Here is a 14,364-nt window from a genome sequence, read left to right on the forward strand (position 1 = left end):
CTCGTTCCAAGTATGCTACTGTCTCCAGAACATGAAAATGATAGGAGGGAAGAAAGAGAATAGGCATAAAAAGGGAGGTATATATAATTAATGACTAAAAGATATTGCAGACCATTGGTGCTAGAATTTACCAGAATCTGTGATCCTTGAGGTGTGGAGATCAAGGAAAGCTACATGGATAAACTAAAACTTTATTTGGGTCTTAAAGAGTAACTATAATTTGTTAAATAGAAAAAAAATGGGGCTGGGCACGGTGGCTCAAGCCTGTAATCCCAGCACTTTGGGAGGCTGAGACGGGCGGATCACGAAGTCAGGAGATCGAAACCATCCTGGCTAACATGGTGAAACCCCGTCTCTACTAAAAATACAAAAAACTAGCCGGGCGAGGTGGTGGGCGCCTGTAGTCCCAGCTGCTCAGGAGGCTGAGGCAGGAGAATGGCGTGAACCCGGGAGGTGGAGCTTGCAGTGAGCTGAGATCCGGCCACTGCACTCCAGCCTGGGCGACAGAGTGACACTCCGTCTCAAAAAAAAAAAAAGAAAAAAAATGGGAGTACAGTCTAGGCAAAGGCATGGCTACAGGTATGGTTGGAATTTAGTAGATCAATCTGGCTGCAAAGAATTAGGTGAGGGAGCAGTGAAGATATGATTATGTAAAACCTTGACTGTCAGCTATAGGAGTTTGAAAGTTACACAGTGAGGTATGGAAAGCCATTGAAAGTTTCCAAGCAAGAGAGATTAAATGATTAAAACAGGAGGATTATTTTATTTTATTTTGTTTTTTGCTTTATGTTCAAATGTAGACATGCAAAGGATTATTTTAGAATCCGTATGTAGAGCGCCCAAAAGGAAAAGCTTATTTCCAGGGAGACAACATAGAAAGGTCTCGCAAAACGTAGGAGTAAAGTGTGAAGGGGCCAAATCAGATGGTTGTAATAAGAGTGGAAAGAAAAAGCCTAGGATGTTTCAGCAGAGGGCAAAGCTTTGGTGCTACCTGGCATAGGGTTTCTTTCTGCTTATTTATTGATAGTGATAGGCTTTTGCCTATTTTTCTGTTGAATTATTTACCATTTTTGTGTTGATTTGTAGGAGTTTGTTTAAACACATAAGTGCTTTTGGATAAAATACTTACATTCAAAATAATTAACTGGCACTGTCTGTCCAAGAGATGGGATGCATAGGAAGTTAAGCTTCCGGGAGATGCCTCATCATTTGTGCCAGTGGCCCCGCATTGTTTCTTGATGAATTGTGCAAACTGGGAAGCTGATTGCTCTGGAAATGAGAAAGCAGGTGTTATTTTCTGTTTCTGAATATCCTCGACAAGGTTGCCATGATTCCTTTATTTATCCTGTTCATTCTTTTCCTACCTATTCAAGGATATAAACTGTGTTTCTTCACAGAAATTTCCAAGGAAACTATATTTCGTACATTGATGGAAATGTATGGAAAGCATACATTTGGACCGAGAAACTGTGAGTATATTCTCTCCAAATATGACAAAAAACTAACTGCATTGTAAGATCCTTCTCGGTCCAGAATTTTGAGGTCGGTACCTCTGAGAAAAGATACTTCCCCTCATACCCCAAATCAACCTCTGTTGATGGCAATTCTATGGTTATTTTAAAATTAAATGTGGTACGCTCTCTTTAAGAGGCAATTTAAATTTATTTTTTATCATAAAAATAATACATGGTTATGTTCTTTTTTGTCCTCTTTTTTTTTTTCAGAGATAGGGTCTTACTTTGTCCCCTGGGCTGGAGTGTAGTGGCACAATCACATCTCACTTCCCAGGCACAAGCAATCCTCCCACCTCAGCCTCCAAAGTAGCTGGGACCACAGGTGCACGCCACCACGCCCACCTAATTTTGTATTTCTTGTAGAGACAGGGTCTTCCTATGTTGCTTAGGCTGGTCTTGAACTCATGGACGCAAGTGATCCTCCCACCTTGGCCTCTTAAAGTGCTAATATTACAGGCATGAGCCACCATCCCCAGCCCATGATTCTATTTTTAATGTGTAAAAATGCAATAACAGATATAACAAAAACGCCCCTTGTGCCCTACTCCCGCATCCCTGAGGTAATGCTACTCTGCATTTAGTGTACATGCTTCCAGACTTTTTCCCATTTGCCTACATACATATTTACATAAAGCAAAATAGATTTGTTGTGTGGTCTTTAAATTTTTTTCTTTACATAAGTGGTAACATCTTGCAACTTGATTCTTTGACTTCATGACATGCCTTAGATTTGTTTCCTTCCCAGTACTCAGAGGGTCACCCCATTCATTTAAACTCCTGCATCATCCATAGTCTGGATGCATCATAGTTTATTTAATTATTCCCCCATTGATGAATGTTTAGATTATGCTTAGTTTTATTGTTACATACATTGCTGCAATGAAATCCCTGTACATGCTTCTTTGTGAACATGTATACTATGGGCAAGTATTCCTGTAGAATAGATATCTAGAAATGGAATTGTTAGGGTGAAGATTATGTAGATGTAAAATTTTAATGGCCCTCAAAAATGTCCCAACTTACTCTATTGTCAGCAGAAGAGGACAGCATTCATATCCCCACACCTTTCACCACTGGGTATTCTCCAACTTTTTGTTGAAGTTATGGATGAATAAAAGGGATTCCATCTAAAGTTGAATTTTTCTGATTACTCATGAATTTAACTAAATGTCTTTATATGTTTATTGAACATTTGTGTTTCTTCTCTGAGTTTTCTGGCCTTTGTTCATTTTCCTATTGAATTGTTTTATCATTTTCTTACTGATTTATAGAAGGAATTGGTTTAGACACATAAATGATTTTGGAAAAAATGCTTATATTCGAAGTAACGGACATTTTTCATAACAGTTTGTGTGTCACATCATTAGTTCAACATATATAGACAAGTCATGCATGAGTTCTAAATTAAAAATAAAACACATGCTAGGCGCAGTGGCTCATGCCTGTAATCCCAACATGTTGGGAGGCCAAGGTGGGCGGATCACCTGAAGTCAGGAGTTTGAGACCAGCCTGGCCGATAGGGCGAAACTCCATCTCTACTAAAAATATGAAAATTAGTCAGGTGTGGTGGTGGATGCCTTTAATCCCATCTTGGGAAGCTGAGGCAGGAGAATTGCTTTATTTTTTCAGATGGAATTTTGTTCTTGTTGCCCAGGATGGAGTATAATGGCTTACTCTTGGCTCACTGCAAGTTCCACCTCCCGGGATCAAGCAATTCTCCTGCCTCAGCCTCCCGAGTAGCTGGAATTACAGGTGCCCGCCATCATGCCCAGCTAATTTTTATATTTTTAGTAGAGACAGGGTTTCACTATGTTGGCCAGGCTAGTCTCAAACTCATGACCTCAGGTGATTCACCCGCCTTGGCTTTCCAGAGTGCTGGGATTACAGGTGTGAGCTGCCAGGCCAGAACTACATTTTAAAAACAAGAAAATTATTACAAAGGTCAGGATAGTGGTTACCTATTAGGGTTAGAGAGAGGGATATGATGGGAAGGGGCACACTGGGGCTTCTGGGATGCTAGCAATGATCTTTGGTAACAATGTTTACATGGGTATCTGCTTTATAATTATTAAACTGAATATTTGGCCAGGTGAGGTGGCTCATGTCTGCAATGACAACACTTTGGGAGGCAGAGACAGGAGGATCACTTGAGCCAGGAGTTTGAGACCAGTCTGGGCAACAGAGTGAGACCCTGTCTCAGAAATTAAATTAAATTAAATATAAGGAACATTGATCTCCTGTGTACTTTATGCACATTGTAGTTCTCACATATTTTTGATGGGGAAAAAGGTTGAATGGCTTCACTTGCAGCCCCGACATGGTTCCATGTGGGGCTTTCATAATAAGGTTTAGGGAAAGAGGAGGAAATGGAGGTTCTGCTGATCTTGGTGCCACCCAGAGGTGGATTCTGAAAGGGATTTTGTGATCTAGAGAGGAGGCATGAAATATACAATTTGGTGGGAAGAGTGGCTAGGGGTGTCGTGTGTGTGTGTGTGTGTGTGTGGTGGTGGTGGTGGTGGTGGTGGTGGAGAGAGATGGACACAAAAAGGAAAATGTAAGAAAAGGTTTGAATGAAAGCAGAGCAGATACCACCGTCTTGAAACGACCATGACCCAGCTTTCCCCCACATGCAGGACATAGTCCTGTGCGGCAAATAGTTGTACTTTGCATTTTAATCTAGAAATAACTTGTTCATTTTCCAGAATTCTCAATGAAAATTATTTGACTGAATTACATAAGGATTCATTTGAAGGCCTGCTATCCCTCCAGTATTTGTAAGTTAGTTAATCACATTTATGAGTTTTTAGTCATATAATCTGTAAAACGAATAAGGGGTTCAAATTAGATAATCTCTAAGATTTCTTCCAGCAACAAAATTCTGCAATTCTGTAAGTTTGTATAGGTTTGCCCATCTCTAGTATTAGCTACCTCCTATGCATTTTTAGTTTTTTAATTCCATAGACGAAATACAGACAGAAAAAAATTTCACATGGTAAGAAGATCTGAGCAGTGACTGACACCCGTATGAACCTTGTTTTATAAGTGTTCACACACCATCTTCTTCTATTCAGTCTACAACTAATAGATAAATAGCACATTAAGATTTTTGCATTTTTAAAGGACTGTGAAAGAAAAAGAAAAGAAACAAAGACAAATATGTGAGAGAGATCACATGTGGCCCACAAAGCCTAAAGTATTTACTGTCTGACTTCACAAAAAAAAGATTTGAAAAAGTTGGTTGAGTAGGATGAAAGGAATTAAAGTTAACTTCAGATTGTTGCCTAAAGGAGAAGATATAGACCATCTACATTCATTTGAACGTCATTAATCCAGAATGTTTTGGTAATTTAATGGAAATTAAATTAACATTTATTAAAAATCAGCTGAATTGGCTGGGCGCAGTGGCTCATGCCTGTAATCCCAGCACTCTGGGAGGCCGAGGCTGGCGGATCACGAGGTCAGGAGATCAAGAGCATCCTGGTTAACACGGTGAAACCCCGTCTCTACTAAAAAATACAAAAAATTAGCCAGGTGTGGTGGCAGGCGTCTATAGTCCCAGCTACTCGGGAGGCTGAGGTAGGAGAATGGCGTGAACCTGGGAGGCGGAGCTTGCAGTGAGCTGAGATCTGGCCACCGCACTCCAGCCTGGGCGACAGAGCGAGGCTCTGTCTCAAAAAAAAAAAAAAAAAAAAAAATCAGCTGAATTATATAAATAATATTATCAAGAATATTAAGCTCCCAGGAGAATAGACTGGTATTAAAGATTTCAGTTCAGGAATTGTTATATGAAAAGAGATGTTTAAAATGATGGTTAAGTGGCAGAGCTAGAAATGTTTACACTAAGAAGCATATCAGAAATGCCCCTAACTCTTCACCAATTACAAAATACTATCTCCCCAAATCTGTTACCAAGAAAGTGATACCTGCATAGTATTTCTGTCTGTTTAGAGACAAGAAGATACTATGTTCATTGTTATGAAAGTTTGATTCTTATCCTTTGTCCATAGAGGTGTGTATGTCATTAATCCTTACTAAGCTCATTAGTGACGCTGTTTTGCAAACAGATTCTTTCAAATATAGAGGAATTAAGGAAAGTGGGTGTAAAGACCCTCAAGTGGATGCCAAAGTGCCACAGTGGCCATGAAGTAATAAAACTACGTTTCCTTTAAAATAGTCATTTTCCTTCTACTCACTCCCCCAGCTATTCATTTATTTTACAAATATTTGAATTTACTTTTTTTCCATGTGTCAGTTTTAAACATGGTGGGCAATGCAGATGAGCAAGACCTAGTCCATGCTTGCAAGGAATTTATGCTCAGAAGAAATTGGATGGAAAATAACTACATTAAAAAGAATAAATGGATGTGGGCACTAGGAGGGATACATTGTTTCTGCAGCATAGGAGGGATAAATTATTTCTGGAGCACAGAAAAGGAGAAAATGTCTTCAATTTGGACCCAGGAGGATGTTACTAGAACAATGCCGTTTGAATAGGACTTTGAAGGGCCATCGTGTAACATCGGACAGACATCTTGGGGAATATATTCTAAACTTGCAAAAGGAAAATGGGAGAAGGGCAAAGCGCAGGAAAGTGTTCGAGGAATACCATGAGTACCTGTAGAGTACAAGGAGGAAGAGTAGGAAATTGGAGCCAGATCTTCTAGGGCTTTGAATGCCAAGCTGAGGAGCCATCATGGGGAACCGTGTTACTGCAGCAGTGCTGTAGATAGATCTGCATCACAATCACTGAGAGGGCGCGTTAGAACTCAGTTCCAGACTCCGCCCTCGTGGTTACTGATTCAGTTGGTCTAGAGTGGAACCAAGAATTTGCATCTTCAATAATTTCCCAGGAAATGCTGGTCTTTGCAAACCACTTATGGAGAGTTTATCTGATGACTGTGTGCAGGATAGTTTAGGAAGGGAGAGACTAGAGATGGAGACATCAGCCAGACAGCATTATTCCATCCAGGTAAAGAGGGAGGGAGAAGCCCCATCGTTGTATAACTGAAGAAATTGCTTTCATAAAATATTAAAGCAATATAAAACCAAAAATGAATTTCTAATAATATGATAGAAATTCTATTAATATGATTTAATTCAAATCATATTTGAATTCAGTTCAAAGTTATGTGTTAGGTAAAGGGGTAATTTCCTTTCAGATGATGTGAAAGGATGTCTTTTATTTCTTCTGATATTGAACTGGCTTAGGAAAACAGACCTAAACTAGGAAGTTGTATAAATATGAGGAAATTTTTTTTTTTTTTAATGGAGTCTCGCTCTGTTGCCCAGGCTGGAGTGCAGTGGTGCAGTCTCAGCTAACTGCAAGCTCCACCTCCCAGGTTCACGCCATTCTTCTGCCTCAGCTTCCCAAGCAGCTGGTACTACAGGCGCCCGCCAACACGCCCAGCTAATTTTTTGTATTTTTTAGTAGAGACGGGGTTTCACCGTGTTAGCCAGGATGGTCTCGATATCCTTAACTCAGGATCTGCCAGCCTCGGCCTCCCAAAGTGCTGTGATTACAAGCGTGAGCCACCACGCATGGCCCGACTATTTATTTTTTTTTTTTTTGAGACGGAGTCTCGCTCTGCCGCCCAGGCTGGAGTGCAGTGGCCAGATCTTGGCTCACTGCAAGCTCCACATCCCGGGTTCACGCCATTCTCCTGCCTCAGCCTCCCGAGTATCTGGGACTACAGGCGCCCGCCACCTCGCCCGGCTAGTTTTTTGTATTTTTTAGTAGAGACGGGGTTTCACCGTGTCAGCCAGGATGGTCTCGATCTCCTGACCTCATGATCCGCCCGTCTCGGCCTCCCAAAGTGCTGGGATTACAGGCTTGAGCCACCACGCCCGGCCAGCCCGACTATTTTTTAATATTAGAAATTATATATAGAGAGAAAAACTTTGAGCTCATAATCTACAATTTGGTGAGACTACTAAAGGGCATCTAATCAAGTCTACTCCTCTCAGGAGAAATTGATTCCAAAGTTTGTTAAGTTGTATATTTATTAAAAACACGAAGGTGAGACTCTAGGAGAGGTATGGGCAGGGTTAGGGGCTCTGGAAAGTTCAAATACAAGTCCAAACGTTTAGAGTTGAGGTGAAAAATGTGTATTCAATATTATTCTAAACTCTTGCTATTATTCATACTAATCGACATTTAATAACTAACCAAGGCGATATTTTCCTTTTGCTTTTTCTAGAGATTTATCCTGCAATAAAATACAGTCTATTGAAAGACGTACATTTGAACCACTACCATTTTTGCAGTTTATGTAAGTTACACATATAACTATATTGTATTTGGCATTTTTATAAAACTTAATTATAAACTTCTTTGCTATTCATTTTGAAATATGATTAAAGTTTTACCAGTAGAAAGCTACTAAAATTATAGAGCAAATCCTTTTTGTCTCTAGCAAGGATTAGTGTGAGAATTATGACACAGATCATAGTGAATCATCAGAGAGCAGTGGTTCTCAGCTGGTGTGATTTTCTACTCAGGTGGCATTTGGTAATGTCTGGATACAGTATTGATTGACAAAACTGTGGGTGTGCTCCTGGCATCTGGTGGGCAAAGGCCAGAGATGCTGCTAAACATCCTCCAAGGTACAAGACAAATGCCCACAGCAAACAATTATAGAGTCCAAAATGTCGATGGCACTGAAGTTGTGAAATCCTGTTCTAGGGAAATAAAGATCACTTCACACTTCACACAGGTATTTACTGAGCGTTCACTGTTTTGTAGCTAATACACCACATGTGCAATGTTAAAGTATAAATCATAAGCCAGTATCTTCCACAGTGAGATTTCCTTAGTGCATACAGGAAGGATTGAGGTTATATTCCATCCTATATAAATTAGAATCATGGCAAATGATGAATGTTCTGAAACAATTTTTTTTTCCTTTGGCTTGTGTCTTTTTTTTTTTTGTAGAAATCTTGGTTGCAATTTACTCACAGAACTGAGCTTTGGAACATTTCAGGCCTGGCACGGAATGCAGTTTTTATACAAGTTGTAAGTGAAATAGAAGATGAATACATGTAAAGAACTATTTATGTATAAAAACTCATACAATTATTAGTTAGCTGGGTATAAGCCCTTTATGAATTCTGAAAAGTATATCTTAAGATCCATTCGTTTTTCTCAAATGGGGAAACTAAGGTACAAAGAGGCCAAGAGACGTACATAGCTTATATATGACCTGCTCTGCTTGTGCTAGTTCTGACCTATGCATCGGCAAGAAAAGGTATCAAAGAAGTGACCCTCAACTTAGCCTTGTTGCTGGTCTGGGTGGCTTAGGCCTGTAATCCCAGAACTTTGGGAGCCGAGGTAGGCGGATCACCTGAGGTCAGGAATTCAACACCAGCCTGGGCAACATAGTGAAACCCCGTCTCTACTAAAAATACAAAAAAACTGGCTGGGCTTAGTGGTGCAGTTTTTTTGCCCCTGCAGGAATCTGTGTTAAGCTCTTCCTTACTTGCAGCTAAATGTTGCAGACATTTAAGCAGTTAGAAACTCTGCATATCAGCAGGAATCAAAGTTAAATCCAAAGTACAGGGCCGGGCATGGCAGCTCACACCTGTAATCCCAGTACCTTGGGAGGCCGAGGTGGGAGAATCACTTGAGGTCAGGAATTTGAGACCAGCCTGGCCAACATGGCGAAACCCCGTCTCTAGTAAAAATACAACAATTAGTAGGTCGTGGTAGCAGGTGCCTGTGATCCCAGCTGTCAGGAGGCTGAGGCATGAGAATGGCTGGAACCCGGGAAGTGGATAATCATCATCATCATCATCATCATCATCATCTAGCCAGCTTCACTACAATTATGTAGGAAACGCCAGGAAAACACTGGAATCACGGTTGATAAAAATTGATGAATTCACTCAAAAACATTCACTGAGTGCCATGTCCGTTTGTGCCAGGTACTCTACTAAGCGCCAGGGGTAAAAAAATCCATCTCAAAGACACACCAAGATGAGGACTTTGTCCCCAAGGGACTTTCATTCCTCAAGGAGGAAGCGGCTGCTGAAGGGAAACATACGAGAGCCATGTGGGGATCTGTACAGCAGGGTGACCAGGAGAGGACAAAGCAGGAATGGGTGGTGGGTAAGAAAGACTTGAGGAGACACTAACTTGCTTATCTCGAGTTTCTGTGTTCGTCTTAACAGAAAAGGGCATTTGCTTCATGGTGATGAAAAAATCAGAGCCAGCAGATACTGGAAATTAATACTCATTTCATATAAACAGAATAGAGCTGAACCCTTCAAACTAAGTCACAGTTACTTTCAGAGATTGGCACAAGGGTCTCAACACACCAAGTGTGTTAGGGGCTGGGCTCCTTTGTTTGGGTCAAATCTTTCTGGTAAACAAAGCTACACTGCAGAGTCATATTTGGCACATGTGACCTATAGGCCCATTGCATTTCTTTCCAAAGGCAAGTTGCCAAGGGAAGGTGCCAGTAATTTTATGACACCATTTTGTGGTGTTTGTAAGTTGAAACAATATATTTCCTGGCATTACATAAGTTTGTAAAAAACAAACAACAAAAAGAGGCCCCAGCTGTGGTTGCTGGATGATGAATTGAATAGAGCCTAAGCTTCAGGGCTTCTCACTTGCACAGGCCCTTCCAAGGTCCTGGGAGGGCCCCTGGAAATTTTTGTATTCATACTTTTTTAAAAATGTTTTTACTAGATAAGGTTCAGGCCCCACAAAATCCTGAAATCACCCCTGGGTTCCAATAGTTACAACCCAGTGCATCTCTTGAATAAAGCCTCTATGTTATTGACAAATACTGACTGGCCAAGTTAGCAGTGTGATAAGGTCAGTCTATTTTGAATCTGAAATCCATCTCAAAGACAAACCAAGAGCTTATTAGTGGACTTAACTGGGTTCTGCTGGCCCAAGCGCAGTAAAGCCAAACAACCATATCAAGGTTTTGCATTGGGGAAAGGAGGACATTTATTTGCAGGGCATCCAAGCAAGAAGGACCAGGCAGCTAACTATCAAAGTCCCCCTTTGAATGGGGGCAATAATCTTATCTCTTACAGATGAAATGATGAATGAAATGGTTTATGGAAAAGTAGCAGTGGTTGATAATCCTAAATGTTAAGTAAGTTTATATTTTTTCCCTGACTTTAAAGTGCTTCTTCATTCCCATGCACAGGTCCAGACTGATGGCTTATTTTTTAAAATTCTCTTAGTCACTTCATTGGTTCTAACAATAATTTTAGAAACTGGATGACTTTGCAGTGTAGAACGGCTGTACTTTATTCCGATAGAGCACGGCGCATCAGTATCATGCCAAGAATGTAAGCCCTAAGAGAGAATCAGAGCAAAATCCAGGCTTTATCCCTATTGAATTATTTATCCCACTATTAGAATATTAGTGAGGTAGGTGTGGCCACCCCGTGATGGCAAATTGAGCTTCGTTCACAAACATGCCTTGTTGTGCCCCCCAGTCTACTGACATCAGCTTCCTTTACACGGCGGTAGATGCACAGAAGTGTGCGCAGTTGAGGATGTTGTCATCATGCTTTGGTATGTATTGGAACCCTGGCAGCTGCTTCTCGGATTCAGAGAGGCGTAAACATTACAGATGAAAAGAACAACTGGGGTCTGTCCTTGGGGTGATTTAGGGTGGCTGTTTAAATTTGTAATGGTTGAAAAGTCTTGAGATTGTCACACGTAGCAAGTTACACTTTTCTTCTCAGCTGCAGCTTATTCTTCTCACCTGTGTAACAAGCTGTCTTCTCTTCTCACAGAAGCTCAGCATTTCTTCCTCTGCCCCATAGCATTTTTTCAGTACTTACATTTACTAGGTCCTGTTTAGGTTGTAGGCACCTAAGTACTTATACAAGTGAGATAACATGTCCGAAGTTCTTAGAACAGAACTTGCCATATGGTAAATGCTCTATACATGTTACCTCCTATGATATCTCATTTTCGTTTTTCCAGCAACTCTTGCGATGCGGTTATTATTATCATTTCTATTTTGCAGATGAGGAAGCTGAAACTCAGAGACGCTAGGTAATTTGCTTAGGTTCACATGGCTAATAAGTGGCAGAACCACTTACCAGCTTTGCAAGTAATTTTCGATGCAGCTCTTAGTTCCCCTGTAATAGGAGCTGAATGATGTCAGTTTGGCTTTGTGTGCATTGTATCTTATTTTTGAACTTGAATAGGACTTTTAGAGCAGTGAGCTCCGTTTCCCTCTGAGAATCCCATGCTTCCGGAGCTCCTGGCCGTACCAGCTCTGGGCATCCCCAAGGTTTATGCTCACTGGTCAGTGCTGGTGTGACATGACGGCTGAGCACCGGCACTGTGTCCAGCGCATTGCTAGGCACTATACACATGCTCTTTCATTGCTTCCTCAAACTGCCTTGTGCTGTAAATGCTACCCAGAAAGGCTCATGTTCATTACTCGAGTCACTTCACCAGAAAGTGACAGAGCCAGAATTCCAACCCAGGTCTGCAGATTCCAGGTCCCTTGCTTCTCCTGTTGTTCCTCATTTTCAGGGAGTCTTCTTCAAGGTTATTCTCAGGACTTTGATTAAGATATAGGCTCACAGCTCGGCATGGTGGCTCATGCCTGTAATCCCAGCACTTTGAGAGGCCTAGATGGGTGGATCACTTGAGCTCAGGAGTTCAAGACCAGCCTGGCCAACATGGTGAAACCCCGTCTCTACTAAAAATAGAAAAATTAACCAGGCATGGAGATGGGCACCTATAATCCCAGCTACTCTGAAAGCTGAGGGAGGAGAATCAGTCACCCCATTGCTATCTTCCCTCAGCCCCAGGTAACTGCTAATCTACTTTGAGTCCCTGTGGATTTGCCTATTCTAGATCTTTCATATAAATGAATCATACAGTATGTGGCCTTCTGTGTCTGGTTTCTTTTCACAAAGCATGTTGTTTCTAAGGTCCTCCCATGCTGCAGCATGTGTCATTCCTTTTCAAGGCTGAGTGATATTCCATTGTATGGAGCCATCACTGTATCAGTTCATCCATTCATCACTTAGTGGACATTTGGGTTGTTTCTACTTTATTCTGGCATTTATGAATAATGCTGCTGTGGACATGCATGTACTCGTTTTTGTGTGGACATGTTTTTAATTCTAGGATACATCCCTAGCAGAATTGCTAGATCATAGGGCAACTCTTACGTTTAACTTTTTGAGGACCTGTCAAACTGTTTTCCACAGTGGCTGCTCCATTTTACACTTCCACCTGCAATGTTTGAGGGTTTCAATTTCTCCATGTCTTTGTCAACACTGTCGTCTATCTCTTCTCATTGTAGCCATTCCAGTTAGTGTAAAGTAGTATCTAGTATCTCGCTGTGGTTTTTGATGGACATTTCCCTAATGATTTAAGACATTGAACATTTTTATGTGCATATGGGCCATTTATATGGCTTCTTTAAAGAAATATTTATTCAAATCCTCTCCCCATTTAAAAAATTGATTTGTCTTTTTATTGAATTACAAGTATTCGGTATATCTTCTGGATACTCTGGATATTAGACCTTAACAGATAATTTGCCTGTATTTTCTCTCATCCTGTGAATTCTGTGACTTTCTTGACAGTGTCCTTTGATGCACAAAAGTTTTTAATTTTCATAAAATCTAATTTATCTATTTTTCCTTTGGTTGTTTGTACTTTTGGTGTCATGTTTGTGTATAAAATGTCTTATTCTTCTTTAAGAAGGTTCAGGGTTTGGTTTTAAATCAGGCTGTGTACCTTTCATTAGTCTGACGTTCCTTTCACCATGTCAGGCTGCCTTCAGCTAGTAATAGTTCATTAAATTCAAAAGACAAAAATTGATTTAAAAGAAAAAAATCCAGTTTGGAGAAGAAAAAAACTCTTGTCTAATTTAAGGTCACGAGATTTACTCCCATGCTTTCTTCTAAGAGTCTTATCATTTTGGCTCTTACATTTAGGTATTTGATGTATTTTGCATTAATTTTTATAATCGTGTGAGGTGTAGGGGTTCCACCTTCATTATTTTGCACAAAGATATTCAGTTGTTCCACCACCATTTAAAAAAAACAAAAACCATTTTTTCCACACTGAACTGTTTTAGCACCCTTGTCAAAAATCAATTTGCCGTAAATACGAGGGTTTATTTCTGGGTTGTCAATTCTATTCTGTTGATTTATTTGTCTGTCCACATTCCAGTATCACACTGTGATTGCTGTAGATTTGATTTGGGTTTTGAAATTGGGACATTTGAGTCTTCCCACTTTGTTATTTTGCAAGATTATTTTGCTATTTTGGGTGCCTTAAATTGCCATAGAATTTTAGAACTAGCTTGTCACTTTCTGGAAAGAAGCCAGCTGGGATTTTGATAAGAATTGTGCTGACAATAGCAGACACGTAATCAACCTAAATGCCCAACCTAAATGCTATGTTATTCCTATTCCTATACTTTGCAATATATGCAGCTTTTTAGAAAGAGGATATGTTAGCAGGGTGCAGTGGTTCACGCCTGTAATACCAGCACTTTGAGGGGCTGAGGCAGGCGGATGGCCTGAGGTCGGGAGTTAGAGACCAGCCTGGCCAACACGGTGAAATGCGTGTCTACTAAAAGTACAAAAATAAGCAGGGCGTGGTGGCGGGCGCCTGTAATCCTAGCTACTTGGGAGGCTGAGGCAGGAGAATCACTTGAACCTGGGAGGCGGAGGTTGCAGTAAGCCCAGGTCACACCACTGCACTCAAGCCTGGGCGACAGTGAGACTCCAATGGAGACGGGGTTTCAGCATGTTGATCAGGCTGGTCTCGAACTCCTGACCTCAGATCATCTGCCTGCTTCAGCCTCCCAAAGTGCTGGGATTACAGGCATGAACCACCATGCCC

General features: G+C 40.8%; 1 protein-coding gene across 13 annotated transcripts in view; it reads left to right on the forward strand.

Moving 5' to 3' along the window:
- Positions 1-14,364, forward strand: part of LOC102139567 (leucine-rich repeat-containing protein 37A) — an 82,516-nt gene that overhangs the window by 38,224 nt on the left and 29,928 nt on the right. For 5 of the 13 annotated variants that reach the window (XR_010581924.2, XR_012425987.1, XR_012425988.1 and 2 more), the window contains exons 2-5: positions 1,398-1,469; positions 4,217-4,288; positions 7,712-7,783; positions 8,446-8,526. The exons of 1 other annotated variant lie outside the window; for it this stretch is intronic. Coding sequence is in view for 9 of the 12 variants with exons in the window: in XM_065531792.2 (XP_065387864.1) it covers positions 1,398-1,469; positions 4,217-4,288; positions 7,712-7,783; positions 8,446-8,526 (297 nt within the window). In the remaining 3 variants the exon portion in view is untranslated. The remainder of the gene's footprint in view (positions 1-1,397; positions 1,470-4,216; positions 4,289-7,711; positions 7,784-8,445; positions 8,527-14,364) is intronic. 7 more of the 13 variants (XM_074020032.1, XM_074020026.1, XM_074020030.1 and 4 more) reach the window with 5 other exon arrangements.

The sequence above is a fragment of the Macaca fascicularis genome, chromosome 16 (genome assembly GCF_037993035.2).
Source record: "Macaca fascicularis isolate 582-1 chromosome 16, T2T-MFA8v1.1".
NCBI lineage: Eukaryota > Metazoa > Chordata > Mammalia > Primates > Cercopithecidae > Macaca > Macaca fascicularis.